This window comes from Dermatophagoides pteronyssinus, unplaced genomic scaffold (assembly GCF_027571235.1).
Source record: "Dermatophagoides pteronyssinus isolate colony J.1.1.1.1 unplaced genomic scaffold, Derpt_VIB-CSIC_2022.12 sq0005, whole genome shotgun sequence".
NCBI classification, from domain to species: Eukaryota; Metazoa; Arthropoda; class Arachnida; order Sarcoptiformes; family Pyroglyphidae; genus Dermatophagoides; species Dermatophagoides pteronyssinus.
The window spans coordinates 3,000,081-3,022,301 of NW_027461529.1; the positions used below are offsets into that span (position 1 = coordinate 3,000,081).

At 26.3% G+C, this 22,221-nt stretch overlaps 4 protein-coding genes across 8 annotated transcripts; 2 read left to right on the forward strand and 2 right to left on the reverse strand.

Moving 5' to 3' along the window:
• Positions 1-3,597: 3,597 nt before the first annotated feature.
• Positions 3,598-10,076, forward strand: LOC113794711 (hepatocyte growth factor receptor-like). Its single transcript, XM_027344841.2, has 7 exons — positions 3,598-4,471; positions 4,548-5,376; positions 5,443-6,269; positions 6,338-7,311; positions 7,374-7,621; positions 7,682-8,113; positions 8,170-10,076. Exons 1-7 carry the CDS (start codon positions 3,827-3,829, stop codon positions 9,636-9,638), a joined length of 5,424 nt encoding a protein of 1,807 aa, XP_027200642.2. The 5' UTR covers positions 3,598-3,826; the 3' UTR covers positions 9,639-10,076.
• Positions 10,077-10,354: 278 nt separating this feature from the next.
• On the reverse strand, positions 10,355-12,150 carry LOC113794724 (ribonuclease H1-like). The gene is made up of 2 exons (XM_075820114.1): positions 10,557-12,150; positions 10,355-10,495 (listed from the first exon to the last, which is right to left on the reverse strand). Exon 1 carries the CDS (start codon positions 12,031-12,033, stop codon positions 11,221-11,223), a length of 813 nt encoding a protein of 270 aa, XP_075676229.1. The 5' UTR covers positions 12,034-12,150; the 3' UTR covers positions 10,355-10,495; positions 10,557-11,220.
• A 101-nt stretch (positions 12,151-12,251) lies between these two features.
• LOC113794722 (malonyl-CoA decarboxylase, mitochondrial-like) lies at positions 12,252-15,573 on the forward strand. Of its 4 annotated transcripts, none has more exons than XM_075820109.1 (6): positions 12,252-13,010; positions 13,081-13,630; positions 13,697-14,158; positions 14,220-14,384; positions 14,459-15,125; positions 15,194-15,573. In XM_075820109.1, exons 2-6 carry the CDS (start codon positions 13,277-13,279, stop codon positions 15,391-15,393), a joined length of 1,848 nt encoding a protein of 615 aa, XP_075676224.1. In that variant the 5' UTR covers positions 12,252-13,010; positions 13,081-13,276; the 3' UTR covers positions 15,394-15,573. The 4 variants fall into 4 exon arrangements, with proteins under 4 accessions (XP_075676224.1, XP_075676223.1, XP_075676225.1 ...); XM_075820108.1 differs by having other exon boundaries at positions 13,227-13,630; XM_075820110.1 differs by having other exon boundaries at positions 12,252-13,006.
• A 280-nt stretch (positions 15,574-15,853) lies between these two features.
• On the reverse strand, positions 15,854-21,459 carry LOC113794712 (alpha-1,3-mannosyl-glycoprotein 2-beta-N-acetylglucosaminyltransferase-like). 2 transcript variants are annotated; one of them, XM_075820112.1, is made up of 9 exons: positions 20,779-21,459; positions 18,394-18,648; positions 17,801-18,319; positions 17,274-17,733; positions 17,109-17,199; positions 16,946-17,050; positions 16,795-16,885; positions 16,468-16,725; positions 15,854-16,381 (listed from the first exon to the last, which is right to left on the reverse strand). In XM_075820112.1, the coding sequence occupies exons 2-9, from the start codon at positions 18,499-18,501 to the stop codon at positions 16,268-16,270; spliced, it is 1,746 nt and encodes a 581-aa protein (XP_075676227.1). In that variant the 5' UTR covers positions 18,502-18,648; positions 20,779-21,459; the 3' UTR covers positions 15,854-16,267. The 2 variants fall into 2 exon arrangements, with proteins under 2 accessions (XP_075676227.1, XP_075676228.1); XM_075820113.1 differs by lacking the exon at positions 20,779-21,459 and adding an exon at positions 18,919-19,125.
• Between the last annotated feature and the right edge of the window lie 762 nt (positions 21,460-22,221).

Consider the following 22,221-nt stretch of genomic DNA (forward strand, 5'->3'; position numbering starts at 1 on the left):
TGTTTTGCGTGTGAGTTTTTTAAATCTACAACGTCACATTACACATAGGATAATGTACGAACATATCAAGCGAACACATTGACAAACCACTACCACTGCTAAATTTCCATCAACAATATTTATAAACATTCTTTATGTATGAAATGTGGATGTATATAGTTTTTTTCTTCTTCTTCTTCAATTTGTTTGGGTTAGGTCATCATTTTTGTATGGATGATGTTTGTGAAATGAATTCTCCACATAACTGATTCTGAACAACAAAGAATCATAATCATAATAATAAAGAATCCATGCTTGTTTTGTGTTTGTTTGACTTTCTCTCTTCTTTCATTTCATCAAACTCGATTAATGTTTAATCAACGTTGAGATTAATTTTTTTTTTTTGGATTCCTGTTAATTTGATTAATTTTATGTTTTTGTTGTTGTTGTTGATATAAGAATGTGTGTAATGATTGAAAGAAGAAGAAGAAGAAGAAAAAAAAGTCAACAACAATTGTCAACAACAAAAAAGATTATCAACAACAACAACAACAACAGAAAAAGATTCCACGTTGTCACTTTTTTTTCATTCATTCATTGATTGATTGATAAAGTGAGACATTTAAAAAAAAAATTCAAAAAAATGTAGAGAATTTTCATTTTTTTCAAGTGCAATTTTTTCAACCATTTTTAAATCAATTCCCGGTAAATTTCTTAGCAAAAAAATTAATAATTAAAGAAAAATTGTGGCCAAAACCAAAAAAAAAATCAATAAATCAATCCGAAACAACAACAACAAAAATTTTGTGATCATTTTATCGTCCAATTTCTCAATCCTTTTTTTTTAAATTCGGTAAGTAATTTTGTTTATACAATCAATATGCATTCAACAGATTTACATTTGTTTATATTCAAATTGAAAAGATTTTTAATGTTTTCAATTCGAAACATTTTGAATTTGAATTTGATTATTTGTTTTAAATTTGTTTAATTTCTTTCTTTCAATTTTGAATGTTATTCTTAGCTATTTATAAACTTTCATTGGATTATAATCCTTTTCTATAAAATTCTTTAATTTCTTTTTGTGATTGATTGATTCATCGCTATGATTTCATTTTCTTTCATCAAAACAAAGAAAGATAGAGGGGGAAGGAAATAAATAAAAAGCGTGAAAAGTTTTGCATTTTTTCTGCCTGGCTTAAATTCAGATTTCTTTACTAAAGAAGTTTTTCTCTTTAAACAATTAGTCATCATTATCAAATTTTTTTTCCATTTGAATTGAACCAGATTTTCAACCATCCATCCACCTACACTTACATAGATAGAGAATATATCTGTATTTGTAAATTAAAAAAAAACAATCTTATCTTTAGTTGGTCGATGACCAATCAATTTCAAATGAAAAAAGAAAAAAACCGGTATTTTTCACAAATATTCAATGCATCTCAATGATGATTCTTTTCACCTCTCTTAAATCTTATCACATCTTATTACATCACACATACACGTACACAACGAGAAATGCAAGATTTAAAAAATATCTTCAAACAAACAGGGTGTGTGTATGAATGAATGTTCTTGATTGTGCGCCTTATTTCATTCATTTCCATTCCATTCAACGTATTCAACAACAAATTCTTTGACCCTCATGTTTTGCTTTTTAAAATAGAAAACAATTTTTGTTTTAAAGCCAAAAAAAAACGAGCATCCAAAGATTATCGAACATTGCCATCTTCTAGATTCGAGAACATCGTTGGTTTAATGGTTTTTTCAACTGATGGTGGTGGATTACCTTCCATGATTGATGGATGAATCATCAAAATCAAAGTAGAAAATAAGAGAAATCAAATCATAAAAATCTCAAGGATAAATTTAGAAATTTAATTCCTATTGAATGACATAATACTAAAGTAATAGTCATCTTCACTTTATATTTGTTTTAATGACAACCAAAAATCGATCAATTTAATCAATCAATCAATCGATTGAATATCATCGGATTCTCAAATTTTTTGAATGCAAATAATGATGCGGATTGTTTTTTTTTTTGTTGAATTCTGTTGAATCTTCAATGATAATGATAATTATTATAATTATAATGAGATGCTTTTTTACAAACAAACAAAAAGCAAAAACAAAAGGGTGTGTTTGGTGGTGGTGATTGTGAAACAAAACAATCCTTTCATTATTCCTTCCTATAGAAAGAAAGAAAAATGAGATTTTTTTTTGGCGCCATTTACAATCTTTCATTAATGATCATGTTTGCCTTGTTGTTGTTGTTGTTGTGGTTAATCCTTTTGTTGTTGTTATTGAAAATATTCATATTCGGCTGGTATGTCATTATCAATGTGTACAGGATTTTGCTTGATAATGGTGTTGATGATGGTTGATGGTTGTCACTCTATACACCACAGATAAGCAAGCAAAAAAATCCAAATCTATTTCTACTGTTACTTGCTATTATAATGTTAAAATTGTTTGATTTTTGGTTTGAATAATCATTTCATTTTGATCAAATAATTTTTCGTTTCGTTTCGTTTCATTTCAAATGTTTGATCATTATCTATTTGAATTTTGAAAGTTTTTTTTTTGATTGTCCATTTTAGTTGTTGTTGTCGTCTTTTGATATCGATCAATTTTTTTGTTTTGGTTTTCATGGTTAATAAACACTAGAGCAAAGTTCAGTTCAACAAAAAACAAAAATCATTTCATAAAAAAAACCTTATGACAATTCTTATCATTGATTTTTTTGTACGAATTTTTTTTTCTTCTTCTGCTTTTCAGCATTCATTCTTTTTCATATGATCATCATCATTTGATCATTTATTGAAGTTCAATGTTTTGTTTTTTGTTGTTTTTTCCAGTGTCATTTTTGTTTATTTAAATTGAAAAAATTTCAATCAATCAATGTGAAATATGATACCCTCTCTCTTGCTCTCTGAAAATCTAAGAAAATTCCATTTCCTTTTCCAATTTTTTTGGTTCCAAATCAGATAAAATTCATCCGGTTTCTTCTCTTCAATCAATCAATCATATTTCAATCAGTTATTTTGTGTTGGTGACGATGATTCATTCAAATTCAAATAGTTGACCTCAATCAAAATACAAAACACCCTTGTTTGTTTGTTTGTTTATGATATTCATTAAAATTAATTATGTACTTTATGATGATCAATGAATGAGTGAGGAGAGAGAAAATTGATTCCGGATTTTCGTAATTTATTTCCGTTTTTTTTCTCTCTCTTTTCTCAATTTGTCACTGTGTTTTTTCATCATCATCACCAGCAAAAAATAACTTTGAGGATGTTTAAGTGAAAGAAGTGAGGGAAAATTGTAATAATAATAATAATAACCGGTTGCCTAGTTAACCAATCGTTAGTTAGTTAGTAAAATTTGTTGTCCATAGTGATGTGGATAATGATGTATATCTTTCAATGTAAATGATCTGAGTGAAAAATCTGAGCAATTTTTGTTTTTTCTGGTTAAGGTAAATATTTTGCAGGAAAAATTCCATGACAATAATCAACCCAATAATTAATCGTTTTGTTTATTTTGATTATTAATCGAAATTTTCTTTTCTTTTCTTTTTTCGTCCCGATTTTACCCTACAAAAGTTTGTTTATTTGTTTTTTTCATTGCTTCCAATTTGAATTCAATGATAAAAAATTAAATTAATTAATCATCAATTCTTTTTTTTTTTTGATTGCAATCAAATATCAAGATATGATAAAAAAAAAAGTTCATCGGTAACAAAAAAAAAATGCAATCAATCAATCAATCAATTATAATGATCAATAATTAATCAATATTAATCATCATTATTATCATCATTATTATTCGTTATAAAATGGCCATCGAAAATTATAATTATCGATTAAGAAAAATGAATTTTATCATCATTCTTTTTCTTTTGTTTATGATGATCGATTCGAATGATTGTTTATCATTAGGACGATCAACATTTTTAAATTTATTAAAATTTCAAGAAACATCATCAACAACATCATCAGATAAACAACAACAACAACAACAACAATCAAAATTGAATGAAATATTATCAATCGATTCTAATTGGAATGATAATAAACTAATTCGAAATGAACATTTAAGATTGGTGAATTTTACATTGAATAATCAGAATAATAAATTTTTCACTGTTTATCGTACCGATTCGAATGAATTTTTTATCGGTAGTAATAATACTGTTTATCGTATTGATCTGATAAAAAACACTACTAATGATAATGATTGGAAATTTATTTTATATGAAAAAAATTTTACAAATGGACCATATGAACTGAATGGACGATGTTCAAACACCACCACCACCACCGACAATAATATTGTACAAATATTTCAACATCATTCATCAATGTTTGTTTGTGGTACAAATCGTTGTGGTTTGTGTAATAAAATTTCAACAAATTTTTCTCAGGAAAAAATTTTTGCTACTAGTTTGAAAAATTTTTATGGTGATTGTCATGTTGATAATGTAAGTTTGTATTAATTATTAATGTTTTAATTAATAAATAAATATTTATAATTTTTTGTTTTTGCACTTCAAACAGAAATTACTGAATGAAATGTCAAAAAATATTGATAATCAAACCGATTATGATGAATATCTAAAACCGATAAATTTTCTTGCCCATTCAAATGGTCATCAATCATCATTAATGTTTTTCGGTTCAAATGACATCCTCTATACGGCATTTTCGAATGATAATAATCGTGATAAAAATTTACAATTACCATTCATTTCTGCACGTAAAATTGGTGAACATGGTTTTCGTTATGCTATACATAAAATAAATGATTGTTCAAGAATTAAATTAAAATCAAATGATAATTATCAATTTAAATTCATTACCGGTTTTAGTTATAATAATTTTGCATATTTTTTATTCATGGAACATCATCATCAATCATATGATAATAATAATAATACTGAATTACGTTTAGGTCGTTTATGTGAAAATCGTTCAAATTCATTATTAACATATATGGAAATAAAATTAAAATGTAATCAATTTTATCAAGCAAATTCAGCATATTTATCAAAAACATTAAATGGTAATGATTATGATGGATTTCATTTGAATTCAACTTTACAAGATGGTCAACTTTTAATTGGTTTCAACGATGATGATGATCTAAATCAATCAAACGTTTGTCAATTTTCAATGGAACAAATTTCACAACATTTTCAAAAAGGTTTTAATCGTTGTATAGTGACTGGTAATGAAAAATTAATACCAAAATTAACAACCACGATACGACAATGTAAAAAAACCAGTTCAAGTATGAATGAAAATGAATGTCCTTATTCGATTGATAATCGTTTTATTGAATATGGTGAACCATTAATTGTACAACCAATAATTAATATTAAAAATGGTTTGTGTTTAATATTGATTTTGTTTTTTTATAAACTGATTTTATCTTTTTCTTGAAACAAAATAGATCGCATAACATCATTAGGATCAATATTTATTAATAATCATCAATATATTTTTGTTGGTACTGTCAATGGTTATCTATATAAATTTTATAAAAAATCACAATATTCATCAATAAATTCAATTTATCGTTTAAAATTACAAGAACCATTATTATCATTACAAAATATACCATTCGATGTTGAAACAGCAACATTTTATCTATTATCATCGAATCATTTAATACGTTATCCAATAATATCTTGTTCAGTTTATTCAACATGTTCATCATGTATACAATTACGTGAACATCATTCAGAATTGAAACATAAATCTTGTTTTTGGCATAATAATCAATGTGTAATAAAAAAATCAATATCATTAGAAAATTTACAACCAAAATGTCCACCAGTTGTTCAACAATTTGAACCAAAACAAGGACCAATTCAAGGTGGTAGTGAATTAAAGTTTTATGGTTATAATTTTGGTGAATCAAAATCTTCCACATCAAATAGTGATCTGAAAATTAATATTGGTCATATACCATGTATAATTATTGAACGTAAAGATACATTTGTTCGTTGTCAGATTGAAAAATCATTGAATAATTATGAACATAATGCAATCATATATTTCAATGCAACAGATAAATTGAATGTTGCTGAACGTGGTTTTATGATTGATGGTAGTATTGAATTGGATGAAACATTTCAATATTTATCACCATTGATTTGTGGTATACATCCAACATATGGTCCATTTGCAGGTGGTACTGAAATTTTATTATTTGGTAAATATCTTAATATCGGTACAAATGCATCATTATATTTAGGTGAACAAAATTGTCAAATTGTAAGTTTACTTTACTTTTTGAAAATTATTTATTTAAAAAATATAATCTAATTGTTTGTTTCAAATAGCTAACTAAAGGTCATCGTTATGTCATATGTAAAACAATGAAACTGAATAGTACAAATCAAATACATTCAAAAAATAAAACCATTCGTTTTGAAATTGATTATTATTCAGCAAATTTAAATCATCAAAATTCTTATCAATTAATAACATCGGATATGATTTTTAATAATAAATTTGAATTTAATTTCGAATCTTGTGATGATTTGCAACAATTTTCAGCAAATAATCATCATCGACAACGACGACGACGACGACATAATCAACAATCAATGGAAAAATTTATTGAAAAACCATTTTCATTAGAGAAAAAATTTATATTTCGTTTTGAAAAATTAATTGGAAAAAATCAACCAATTGAATTTCTTGGACAATTTGAATATAGAAGAAATCCATCTATGAAAACAAAACAAAATATTTTTGTTGGTTTTTATTCATCCAATTCAACCATAAATTTTTTTGGTGATCATCTTCGTTCAATATTATATCCTGAATTGGAATTAATATCACAATCAAATAATAATTTATCCTTATTAACTGAATGTGATTATATACATCCAACATTAACAACATCATCATATTTAACCTGTTATATACCGCCATCTGAAATGACTAAAAATATTAATAATGATAATAATAATCATTATTATTTAAATAGATTATTGAATGTTAATTATAAATTACATTTAGATGGTATAATTGGACATGAAGGTCGAATAATATTTTATCCGGATCCAAAATTTTCACCAATCGAACGTATAAATGTTTCCGAATCAAATCGTTTATTATCATTATATGGTGAAAATTTTTATGATAATATACCAATCGATATAAAAATTGATAATAATTATAATTGTACGGAAAAATTTCGTTCATTAAATCGTATTGATTGTATTGTTGATATTAATGATTTGGAATTAAAAGAATTGATTGGTATTACGCAAAATGTAACGATTCAAATTGGAACGAATAAAACACGGTATGTTTTATTTCGCAAAAAAATTTTTGAAATAAAAATTATTTTTTATTTTTTTACTTTAGTTTGGGTGAAATGATATTTGAACATTCCGAACCAACAAAATATAGACAAAAATCTGAACTTGCTTATATTTGGCTTGGTTTTATATTTTTATTAACATTAATATTAATTGGTTTGGGTGCATTATGGTTATATATTCGAAGACATATACCATCAAATGAAAAAACAAATAATAATAATCAATATAATCTGATTGATAGACAATTTACAATGACTGAACTTGCTAGCAGTGAAACTGAACATTTACTTGGTATGTTTTTTGTTTGTTTTTGTTTTTGGAAATCATTTTAATTTAATAAATTTTTCCTAGATGAAACATTTGAAGCAATTGAAAATGGATTAGAAATACGTAAACAAATGAAAAATCAAAATTTAATATTAAAAGATTCAAATCGTTTGAAATTAATTGAATTATGTGGTCAAGGAAATTATGGTTATGTATTTCGTGGACAATTAGATAATGATGAAAATAATTTGGTTGCAGTCAAAACAATCAAAGATCAATCACAGAATAGTTTTCTATTAGAAGAAATGATTATAATGAAAAATTTTTCACATGAAAATGTTATGTCATTAAAATTTATAACAATTGTTTGCCCATTACCGCCAGCAAATCCACAACCATCATTAGCATTAGTAACACCATTTATGCATTATGGTGATTTGCGTAGCTATGTACGTGATAATAATAATTCACCAAGATTATGTGATCTAATTAATTATTCAAGACAAATTGCATCAGGTTGGTGTTTGTTTTTAAATTTAACAATTTTTTAATTATCCAATCTATCTATCTAGGAATGGATTATCTATCGCAACAGAATTTTGTACATCGTGATTTAGCAGCAAGAAATTGTTTATTAGATAAAAATGGTGTTGTTAAAATAAGTGATTTTGGTTTATCACGTTTTTATCAAGATAATAAACTTTATTATAGAGTAAAGAATCAAACAACAGAATTACCAATACGTTGGATGGCAATAGAATCATTAACTGAACACTGTTTTACAACCAAATCTGATGTTTGGTCATATGGTGTATTGGTTTGGGAATTATATACACGTTGCCGTATACCATATGAAGAAGTACATTCTGATTCATTAATTAGATTTCTTAATATGGGTTATAGATTGCCAAAACCACATATGATACCGGATATATTATTTATTGTTAATTGTTGGTGTTGGTTACCGGATCCAGATGAACGTCCAACATTCAAGGGTATTGTCCATAAATTAGATGAAATTAAACAATTATTTATTAAAAAACTTGCCAATATGAATAAAACTTGGAATAATACATTATCATCATCATCATTATTGAATGAAACAATCTCAACAAATAATCCAATAATATCAATGAATAATAATAATCATAATTCATTATCATCACCATCATCACAAATTTTTAATCGTCATTCATCAACAACATCATCATCATTTGATAATAATAAATTTTCATTAAATTTTAAAGATCATTTAACATCAAATCGTTTGACAAAATTATATGAAACATTACGTAATGAATATCAATCACGACCACAATTGACTGATGATGATCTTTATCGTATGTGTTTTGATAATCGTAATCTACAATATGATCATGGTGCAAGAAATTCATTACAATCAAATAAAAAACGTCAACATCAATTATCACAACAACAACAAATATCTATTATTAATAATAATGATCAACAACACCAGCAACAACAACAATCATCTGATGATTATAATCAACCAGCACAACGACAACAACAACAACCATCACAACAAATTCATGATCCATTATATCAGAAAATATTTGGTGCAAATGCAAATAATGAATCAAATGATGATGAAAATTCACGTATACAATCGATAATTATTTCAAATGATAGTGATCAAAGTCCACCACCATATTTAGAGGCAACATCATTACCACCGAATTCACCTACAGCAGTAATAATACCAAATAACAATTTTGAACCAGAATCAATATCGATGATGATTAATCAATCAAATAATATTGATTATGATGTACCTCAATCAAAACAACAACAAGAAACAATATTTGCTGCTGAACAAATTAATAAATTACCAATTACAGTAATACAAAATGATGAAGATCAAGATGATGATGATGATCAACAACAATTGAATGATGAATCAAAATCAATAATGAAAAAAGAATCCGATCATAAACAAACAATGATTATTAGAAATGGTTATTCATCTGGTGTTGGTAATAATCATAATAATGATACATTATCATCAACAAATCGTCTTTGATTCATAATCATTTTATTCGATTATTTATATTTGTGATTTTCATAATCAATATTATTTTTTGAAAAAAAAGATCTCATCATCATCAATAATCATCATCATCATCATCATCAAAATCATCAGCATGATTATCGATTGACACACACGCGAAGAGATAAAATAGCAGCTATTTTGTAATTTTGAATTCTGTGTGTTTTCGTATTGATATATGGATGTTGTGATTTATAATTATTATTATTATTTTTTTTTGTAACTTTGAATGATTTTATTTTATTTTTATTCTCTCCAAAAACAACAACAACAACAACAACATTAATTTGCTACAGAGCTTATTTATTATTATTATTATTTTATTGTTCATTAAGGATTTTATTTTTTCTTTTGTTTTTAAATAATTATTATTAAATAATAAAAAAAGAGTTAAATTTGATAATTACGAAACATTTTAAGAATTTTATCATTATCATTGAATGATGATGATGAATGATTGAATCGAAATGATTCAATTGGATCAGGATTATAAATCATATTCGATTTGGATTCATTATTGTTATCTGCTATAGTGGTGCTATTGGTTATTGCTTTTGTTTGTTGATTATGATAATTATTATTAAGCCAATGTATAGATGTATGACAATGATTTGATAATGATGAAAATTTTTCAAATGAAATTGCTAGACCAGAATTTAACCAACGATCATATTGTTTACGTTTATTCGCATCAATCAATATATCTTTTGCATGTAATAATTGACAAAATTTTTGTTCACGTTCTAAACGATCTTGTTCATTGGTTGCTTTATCCGGATGTAATTGTAATGCACGATTACGATATTCAGCAATTATTTGTTCAGTCTAAACTTTGTTTAATTGAAAAATTAATTAAGTAAGTGAAATAAGATTTTTTTAAAAAACAATTACCGTTGAACTTGGATCACAGCCCAATAATCGATAATAATCATTATCATTATTCGATTGTTTATTATTATTATTGAGAATTTCATTGATAAACATTTTGACTTTTGACTTTTTTTTCTTTGATTTTGAAAAATGCCAGAAATTCTTGAAAAATTGCTTCAATATATAGTGAAATAATATCACCCAATCAGAATTATGACGTAAAAAGTTCTATATAATTTTTGAATGGATCATTAAAAATTTTTGTTGTTTGTAAATTGTGAAATGATGTGTAATCGTTCCAGAAAAGAATGGAATGATAATAAAATACCAAGGAAATTTTTTTTTCCGCAGTATCATTCGATTGTTATTGTGGCATCAATTTCCATTACAAATATTCATATATAAAAAGAAATCCAAGGTCATCATCAGCATCATGAGTATACAGAATAGTAAGTAGAATGGCAAGTTTTCTATTTCTCTCTCTCTCTCTCTCTCTCTCTCTCTCTCTCTCTCTCGTTATCTATCTATCGTCAAGGAGAATCAACGGCGATGCGCTGAATTGATGGAAAGAACGAAAAAATCAATTTCATTGATTTTTGATATTTGACATTTGAAAAGCAAGCAAACTTGAAAATAATGAAAAAAAATGAATTTAGAGAATTTTTTTTTGTTTTTTGGAAATTATTTAATCTTTAGACAGATTTTCATTATTATTATTATTATTGATTGATTTGGATTGTTGTTGTTCATAATTAGCAATAGCAGCATTAGCTAAACGATCAGCTTCTTCATTACCCGGGATACCTGAATGACCACGTACAGGACGCCATATAATTTTTTTCATTTGTCTAATTGATTCATCTAATGCCATCATATCATAACGATTTTTAACTTCAACACCGGATGATGTTAACCAACAATTACGTTTCCATTTATATAACCAAACAGTTGCTGTTTGTATAACAAAATGTGAATCAGTATAAATAGTAATTTTATCTAAACCAATTTGTTTAGCTTGTCGTATGGCAAATATTGCTGCCCAAATTTCGGCACGAATACTTGTTTGTCGACCATCAATTATAAGACTTTGATTTCGTTCAGGTGCACCAGGCCAATAAATACCTATACCAGCACATGCATCTGGTAATCCATTACGCCAACAAGCACCATCAATATAAACAATGGATGAATCATCAACCAAATCATTATCATTACTGTTAATCGAATCTATTTGTTTCATTTGATCTTGTAATGGTAATGGCAGTTCATTTGGTGTTTGTTCCAAATAAGAAATAGCTTCATGATGTGTATCGAAACGACGAAATTTTGCATTAGAAATATTTTCAATTTGTACTTTACATGATGGCCATGAACGATAAATACCAATACGACGACCAACAGCTACAGCATAAAATTTTGGTTCACGAAATCGTTTAATTCGACGAATTTGTCTAATAATCGATGGTAATCCATGATTATAAAAATAGCCATATGACATTTCACTAATCAATTAATTAGTTTTTTGTTGAACGATGAAAAATCCAAAAAAAAATTTACAGACAAAATCATGAAATTGAGAAAAACAAAAAACATGTGTGTTTCAAAAAAAAATGATGACATAAACAAAATGTACGGCCATCTAGTGGTCGATGGTAAAAATGATGACAATGATAATGAAAATGAAAAAACTCAGCTGAATAGATGCTATGTGTGTTTGTATTGAACTTCTTTTTTCTTTTTTTTTTTTGATGAGCTGAAAGTGCTTTTTTGAAAATAATTTCATTTATCTAATCAACAATTGGTGTGAAAACATTTGATCAACTGCATGCTTAGCTTATCAAATCATTATAATTGAATTCGAATGAGAGAGAGAGAGAGAGAGAGAGAGAGAAAAAGGTACATTTTGCCTTTCTAAAACCAAACTGAAAATTTTCAAGTGAAATTTTTTCTTTTCCATTGAATCAATCAAAGAGAGAGAGAGAGAGAGAGAGAGAGAGAGAGAGAGAGAGAGAGAGAGAGAGAGAGAGAGAGAGAGAGAGAGAAAAAAATGAACAAAATTTCAATGTTGAAATCATTGGAACCAGACCAAAATTAATCACCTCTCGGCGACGAAATCATCACAGTACACACAAAAAGAAGAAATTATCCGAATCAAATGTAGCAAAACGCATTTTAGAAAAAAGAAAACAAATTTTCAAAGAAAAAGATTTTATCATTATTTTTCTCATTTCAAATTTCATTGACAATATTTTATTTGATTTGATTACATTGTTCATATTGGTTTCGGATCATTTCTTTTCTCGTTCGAACGAACGAATGAAATTTATCAATGACGACAACGATAACTATGGTTGAAAATGTTGATAAATGATGGATAAATAGCCTTGATCAAGACGGTTGTTTCAATATTAATCATGATAATTATTATTATTTTAATTACATATGGTTCTAGTAGCATACCAAGTTGTAAAGTAAGTAAGTAAATGTTATAAATTTAATGCTGAATTTTATTTATTTATTGAATAATAATTTTGTGTTTGATTAGAAAAATGAAATGAAATAGGAAAAAAAAATTTCATGAAACAGATACATTTGTGTGTTTGTACATAACGCCGATCATTAACCATTTTTGTTTTTTGTTTTTGTTTTTGTTTCTGCTTGTCTGTTTCTGGACATTATAAAAACTCCAAGATATTTTTGAATTTTATCATCATCATCAGAGAGAAAACCAAAAAAGAAAAATGTTATTCAATCATCATATAATGGCTAGTAAATCAATAATAGCCAATCATTATTCGATAATAAATTCTTTATTTAAATGTTTACGATTAATTCATTTCAAACATCATTATAATAATAATGAAAATATTTATCGAAAAATACAAAATCCTATATCATCATTATTATCTATTCGATCATCATCATCATCGACAACAACAACAACAACATCATCATCATGGGATTTAAAATTTGCTAGACAAAATGTTTATGATCCAAATTCAATAACAATAAATGGTTTGAATAGTAATCTGGAAAAATTACAACATATTTCAACATTAATTGTACAATTATCAACTGTTCGTGATATTACACAGGTATTATATTTATTAAAATTATTTGTTGTTTGTAATTGTAATTTTTTATCATTTTATCATAAACAGAAACAATCAGAATTAGCATTAGAATTATGTAATGTTTATTATGATTCAAATCCATTGGAACGTTTTCGTTATCTTTGTTTTTTATCGGATGAATTATCAACAACAATTGATGTCGCATCACAAGCAAGTTCAAGTTTTTTACAAACACAAACTCGACAAGAACCATATGATGCTGCATTATTGGTTGATCGTTTACAGAAACAAATACGGCCACAATATTTAGATCTATTTCGACAAATATCACGTTTACCGATTGGTGTTAAATTTTTAGTCGATTTACGTAGTGATCTTATTACAGTACTATCACATCCACAATTAGTATCGGAAATGGGACCATCAAGTAAAGTTTATTTAAGATTATTATCATCACAATTATCCGATTTACTTTCGCTATGGTTTAATGCCGGTTTTCTTCGTCTTGAACGTGTTACATGGGATTCACCTACATCGATTCTACAAAAAGTATGTTATTAATGTTTTGATCGATTCATTGTTTTTTAAAAATTTTTATTCTTCTTATTAGATAACTGAATATGAAGCCGTACATCCAATACGTAATTGGTTAGATCTAAAACATCGTCTTGGACTGTATAGACGTTGTTATATGTTTTCACATTCATGTCTTCAAGGTGAACCATTGGTTATTTTACATGTAGCATTAGTGCCATCGATTTCATCATCTATTCAGGTTTGTTGATGAAGAAATTTTTTTTTGATTTTATTTATTCATTTTTTTTTGTTTACTTTTCATTAAAACAAAAGGAAATAATTCGGCGAACAAATATACAACAGGGTAATGATAATGATATTCAATCAAAAACATCAAATTTATTGAATGGATTCGCTGATGATAATAAACATGATGCATTAAGTTCACCAAAAGATGATCCAACATCACCAACAATAACAACAATGATTAATGGAAAAACATTTAAATTACAATCATTTTCACGTTCACCAAAATTACATCAACAATTTGAAGATCCTAATCTTGTCGATGCTGCTGTATTTTATTCAATATCATCAACACAAAAAGGTCTAAATGGTATTGATTTGGGTAATCAATTGATTAAACAAGTTGCTGGCGGATTGAAAGCCGAATTTCCATTAATGACAAGATTTAGTTCATTATCACCGATACCAAATTTTACTGAATATTTATTAACAGCAATACAGGCAATACAACGACAAGATGATTCAAAAGGTTTTCGTAAAATATGGATGCGTTATTCAGATTATGAACGTCTTTGTGGTATATTAGCTGTTAAAGATGAACAAACATTTTGGAATCGTTTAATACAATTATTACGTTCAGGTAATTGGATAACTGATCAAACATTAGTTGAATCATTTCGTGAACCATTAATGCGTATTTGTGCACATTATTTATATCATGAAAAACGTCGTGGTTATGCTTTAAATCCAGTTGGTAAGTTTTTATTTTTTGTTTGCAAACAAATTTTTTTTGTTTCACAAATTTCCTTTTTTTTAAATTAGCAAATTTTCATATGAAAAATGGTGCCATTATGTGGCGATTAAATTGGCTAGCTGATATATCAACACGTGGCCTTTCAAATTCATGCGGTATGATGGTTAATTATAGATATTTTCTAGAACGTCATCAAGAAAATAGCCAAATCTATATGAATGAAAAAAGAATTATAACTGGTGATCAATTTGAAAAATGGTTACCATAATCATTTTATGAATAAATCAAACGGGAAAATACAATCATATCATATACTCCAACCGACCAAAACAAACCAACTACCACAATCATCCAATTATAATCATTGCCATCATTATAATAACAAAATTTATATATTCCTTTTCTTTTTTTTGAAAATCACATTAAAAATTTAATATTTTTTTTATTATCATTATTATTTAATTGGAAATATAAATATTTTTTTTTTGTGTGTGTGTGGATGGTTTATAATAAAATTTAATCCTTTCAAATTATTATTAATAATAAAATATTATTTAATGAGAAAAGTTTGGATTTTTTTTCAGTCTCATTTGTATTTTGGTGAATAAATATAATTGGTTGGATGTATGTGTAGTATTTTGGTATTCCAAAAAAAAAGTAGGAGAACGTTTGAGTGAGTAAAAGTGAAAATGAAAATGAAAGGAGAAATGGAATGCGATAAATCAATCTATCTATATAAATTTCTTTTTACCGGTAAACGATTTTTTGTTTTGTTTGAGTGAAATTCAGTCATTTGATGTGTGTATGTGGTAGGTGGGTTAATTTGGATGTGAATTTAAATGGAATTGGGGAGAGAGAGAGAGAGAGGGTGTTGCGGTTGGTAGGTAGTAACTTGACTTTTGCAAATCCCGATAAAATGATTGGATTTTCAAAAAAAAAACCAAAAAAAAAAACAAAGTAGCAAAAAAACAAAATCAATGAAACATTGAAACGAAAAAAAAAACGTTAAAATAAATTAAATAAAAACACTATAGTCACAAAGTAGCAGAAAGAAAAAAGTGGTAGAAAAAAAGGAAAAAAAATGGATGATGATGAAAAAAAAGTTTATGAAATGAAATGAAAAATCGTTGTTGTCTCATTCATTATTTCCATGTAACATTATAGCCATTCCACATTGGACTAGGTGCTAAATAAACACGATAACCATGATAGATAAAACCTACAGTTCCCTGATAACCGGTACGTGGTACGCCCGACTTTTTGAAAGAGAAAAAAAAGAGAAATTTGAAAAATTAAATGAAAAAAAAGTTCAATCAATCAATCAATCATTTCAGATTCTAACCTTAAAATCATCCATTAAGCCGAACATTTTGGCAGCCTTTTTAAATTGATCCCTTGTTTCATATTGTATACGAACTGAATATTTTGATGCAATTGGTGATAATTTTGACATTGATGATGTTTGATTGTCATTCAATAATTGTTGTTGTTGTTGTTGTTTTAAATCATTTTTTGAAATAATAGGCAAACTTCTTAAATCATACAATGATATTAATCGACTATTATAAACTTGTTTTATAAATTCAACATCATAATTTTCCTATATAGAAATTTATGTAAAAAAAATTGATTAAAGTCAAATCGATAGAAACAAGAAAAAAAAATTTACCTTTAAAAGATAAGATAGATTCATTTTAGTAAAAGGCACAAATTCATCATTCAAATGAATAAATTTTAAATGTTTTTCAAAAAATAAACCGCTGTCAATGAAACAGAATGATGATTAGTTTTGCATTTAAAAAACCTGAATCAAAACTTACTTTGAAACACCTTTTTTACCAAATGTACGTGTTCGTGATATTTCCGGACGTATACAGGCTCGATTTTTTCGCTGTTCTGGTTCACGTATCCAATCATCCCAAAAACTATTTTGTAAAATATATTTCATTTCAGAATTCATTCGAAAAGAAAAAAATAACTTACGCTTTAGGCCATTTATGTTGAAATTCAAGCCAAAGATCTTTAGTCAACATCCAACCAAGACCTGGGAAAAAATCTGAACGAAATAATTTGGCTAATTTAATGAACACAAAGCAAAAGTTACATTAAATTGATTATAAAGTGATTGAAATTGAATTATAAACATACTTGGATCTTTTTCAATTAATGATTGTTTACCATTATCATTCCAAGCTGATATACAATATAAACTAGAATCAGAACGTAATAATGGATATAATGCAAGAAAATATTCAAAAAAATCTGGTGCAATATCAAGATCATCTTCAACAATCAATACAGTTTCATAATTCAATATATTGAATGTATAATTTAATGCCCAACCATAATGACGACTAATTTTATAATAACCTTTAAATTTTTTCTGATTTTTTCCTTTCAATTGTATATCGGATTGATCTGGTTGTTGAATGAATGTCAATCTATCACCATATGATTCAATTATTTGCCTGGTTGCTTCATGATTACAATCTTGACTAACAACAATTGGAAATATTTCCGAATCATTACGATATTTAAATAATTGTTCTAAATTTCTTTTCACTGTTATTCTATTGCACGCAAATAATAATACACAAATTACGGGTTTCTATTTTAAATTTTTAAAAAAAAACATCATTAAAAGTTCATTATAAAAAACCAAACACAAATATTACCTTATTCACTGGTGGATTAATAATTTTTTCTATTAATTTTTTATCATGAATCACTTCATAAACAGTTTTGTTCATCATATTGGCCAATTTACCAATATTTTTGAGCAAACGTAACATCACTTCAGTTGATTTGGTTTGTTGACTGAGATCATATTCAAGATGTTCAATTTTTAATGATAAATCATCAAAATCAATTGTTTTCATTTTCATTTTTTCGTTTTCTTCAGTATTATTATTATTATTATTATTAGTATTTTTTACAATTCGGCCATTATTATCTTTAAAATTATTATCATTTTTAACATTATTATTATTATTATTATTATTGGCACTATTTTTATTATTATTATTATCAATTATTTTATCAATTTCACCACCGGATTTCTTATGACTTAATGTTGATGATGATGATGAAGATGATGATGATGAGGAGGAGGATGAGGATAAATGATCAGTATTTGAAATGGAATTATCGATTTCAGTATTATCACTATTACCACGTATAAACCATGGTAATGCCTAAGTTATGTAATTAATCAATTATTTAAAAACAAAAAAAATAAAGTTATTCAAAAATTGATTTGTAAACAAACCGATTTTAATCGTTGTGATTGTGGTTTATGAACAAATAAATAGAGCTGTATTGTACACCAGCCCATGAACAGCAATGTGCCCATAAGCAAAATTTTCTTTTTTCGCATGGCATAATCTTTTTTTTATTTGCTGTTTATTTAATAATCGATTATCAATCGATTAATAATTGGATTTTCCCCGAACATGAAACTTTGTTCACTTTGCCAATCGATTATTATTTTTTTTCACATTCGAACCAAACAAGAAACAAAAATCTAAATTCATTTATTGCAAAGAAAAAGAAAAAATATCATTATTGTCAGGTTTTATTGGAATATTGAAAAAAATCATCCATCCGGTTATCACAGCATGTTTTTTCTCACAATCAATCAATCAATCAATGATATAAATTCAAAAAAGAAAGAAAAAGAGAATAGTGAGGACGAAAAGAAAATAAGAATAAAAAAAAGTACACCTGAGTCTATATAGGTGAACAAAACGAAGAGAAAACAATCAAAAACAAAATGTTTTCAAGAAAAACTTACAATTTAATTTATATTTTTAAAAAAATCAATTAATCAACAACAGCAACAACAAAAAAATTTAACACGGGAACAAATTTTCATCAGAAAAAACATTTTTAAAAAATAAAAAATGTTTTGTTGTCACTTCTAACACTCTAATTTTTGCTTAACATTTTAAATACAGGTAACGTGTATGACATTTTCAAAAAAAATAAAATCCGTTACCAAAAAAAAAATCCATGAATCACGTTGGATATACAACGGCAACGTTAACAACCACAACAATAATAATCCATTATAACAAACATAACAACCAAAATCAGAAAAAAAATCAAAAATCAAAAAAATCAGTATTGTCAGGTTGCCATTAACAATTATCAAATTTTGTTTTTTTTCGATTATAAAATTTTATTCACTTAATTATTTTTCATTAACACACACACACACACATGGAGGGAGAAATTGAAAAATGTTAAACTGATTTGATCAAGATTAATAATAATAAATTTTTGTTTCTTGTAAAATTAATTATAATTTATTACATTTACAATTTTCATTTTGATTATAAACATTATCATCATCATCATCATCGTTTGAGATGTTTATTCAAATAATTTTTTTTTTTTTTTTTTTTGGATACAATGTTGCCCAATATCGTTTCATGACTTTTTAATTTGATACTATTGCATAATGTCGAAAAAAATGTATCCGTTTTGGATCAAGATAATGATACATTTTTTTGTCATTATTCATTTTTTTTGAATTCATTCAATTTCGAAATCAAAACAAAAAGTAAAACAGCAAAAAAAACATGAAACAATATGGATTATATTTGTTTTTCCGTTGAATTGAAAAGCCAAACAAACAGAAAAAAAATTGTAAAATGATTACGAAACTGAGAGAGAGAGAGAAAAACTGGCAATCATAATCATTCTCTCTATATTTTATCTATCCTAATTTGAATATAAATTAATCTAATGGCCATGATGATGATGATGATTGAATCAAACCCGAAACAAAAAAAAATGACAAATCAAAAAATACCAGAAAAAAAACATGAAAATTATTTGCTGTTGTTGTTGAAACTAATCTACAACTGCAACCAAGCAAATGATTTTTGTCATTAAATTTGAGCGATTTAAATAGAATATTTTTTGTTTTGTTTTAATCGCTACTAATTCATCCAACAACAACAATAATAATAATAATTTGACAGCTGACAAAACCAGGACGAAGAAAAAAAACAAAACGAAATTATTTTTTTTTGCAGGACCATTAACATTATGTGTGTGTGTTTTTCTCATCAAACACGAAAGAAATGAAATGAAACACACACACACACACACTAATCAATCAATTCATTATTGATTATCAACGATAATCGATATTTCTTGATACATTTGTAGGCGTTTTAAGTATCAGAATGAAAGAGAGGGGAGGAGGGGGGACAAACCAAAATGATCCATATGGAAATCATCATGATGAAATTGTGAAATATTCAATAGGGTGAAAGTACTGTAATGTAATGTATATTTTGTTCTTCAATTGATTTAAATAAAGAATTAGCAAAACGGAAATTAATCCTAACAACAACAACAACAACAAAAGATTGATTCTAATCAATTTAGCATATGCACACACTAACCACACACAGAGAGAAAGAAATGCAAAAAGGAAATGAATTTTATTTCTAAAATAAGAATCAAGAAAAAAATGGATTGCACAATCAATTAATTTTAATTGATTATGATGACCAATGTTGTTGATTTTTGCTTGTTTGTTTGTTCATTGATCGATCGATCGATCGATGAAAATTAGTCATGAAAATGAATGATTGATTTGTATCGGGAATCAATAAAGGACAGCAAAAATATGACTTACTTTGTAATTGAACCAGAAAAAAATAGACGAAAAATATCATAGAATGAGTATCAGAATTTTAAAATGTCATTCTTTTTTTTTTGAAAAATGTTACCAAAAAAAAATCTATTTGATTGACATTTGGAATTCTTTTTTTTATAATGAAAATAATGATGCTAATGATGCCGATGATGTTAATGTCAACAGTGATGATGATGATGATGGTGATGATGATAATATCACCATCATCATCAACATCATCATATTAATATTTTGAATAAATTTATTTTCCAAAAAATGAAAAAAATTTGCTGATAATTTTTCAAATCGACAATTATCGGGAAGCGAAAAAAAGAAGAAAAGAGTTTGATACAAAGATTTTGATACAAAAAAAGAAAATTTATTGAACAAAACAACAACAACAGCAGGTGAAAATTCAAATTAAAAAAAACGAAACAGGTAAAAAACTTTCGAGTCAATAGGAACCAAAAAAGATAAAAACAAACTAAAATGACTAGTATGTGTAGCAAAATGCCGAACCAAAAGAAAAAAAAAGATGTCTTTTTTTCTCGTTAATTTGTTGTTGTTGTTATTATGCCTGGCTCACACATAAACACCATATAACCAAAGAAAATGATGTGAAGAAATCTTTATTTTTTTTTCAATTTTGGTACCAAACTCCATCATCGTTAACCACTACCATTAGAATATCCACGGATACAATTTTTTTTTTGTTATTCAATTTGATGAGTGCATCCCTACAAACAGAAAAAAAAAGTTCACATTGTATAAACCGAATAAAAATTGGATAAAATGAGTTGCTACTTTTTTTTTGTTGTTGTTGATCGAGGTAGCAGCATTAATATTCGATACATTTTTGGGAGGAGAGGGATAGAAGAAAAAGAACTTGGTAGATTTTGCTTGAATTTTTCTTCACTTATCAATGCTACTACTATTTTTTCTTCGAATATATACCACAAGTGTGTTTACATTCAATAAAAATGTGGCTCAAATTTGTTTTTTTTTTTTTTTTTGATACAAGTATCGCCCTCTAATTGTGTAAATTATTATTACCAATGAATTATTTAGCGATGTAATCAACAACAAAAAAATTATCCGATTGATAACTTGAAATTCAAAGATAACATCGGACAAAATAAGTAAATTGTGAAGACAAAGAAATGACAAAGAAAATTTTACTAAAATGATCAATTTTTTTTGGTTTGGTTTGGTTTGGAAATAAAAAATTCAAATCCTAAACATGAACGCCATCTGTATATACATTCAAGGAATTATTTGAATAATATATTTTTCAAAAATATTGATTGATTGATACAATTTCTGGGATCAATATGCCAAAATAATTATAAAACGAATAAATTATAGACAAAATGGACACTTATATTTTTTTTACATTAATTCATATTTATTTTTGATTTTGTTGGAAAAATTTGATTACATTTA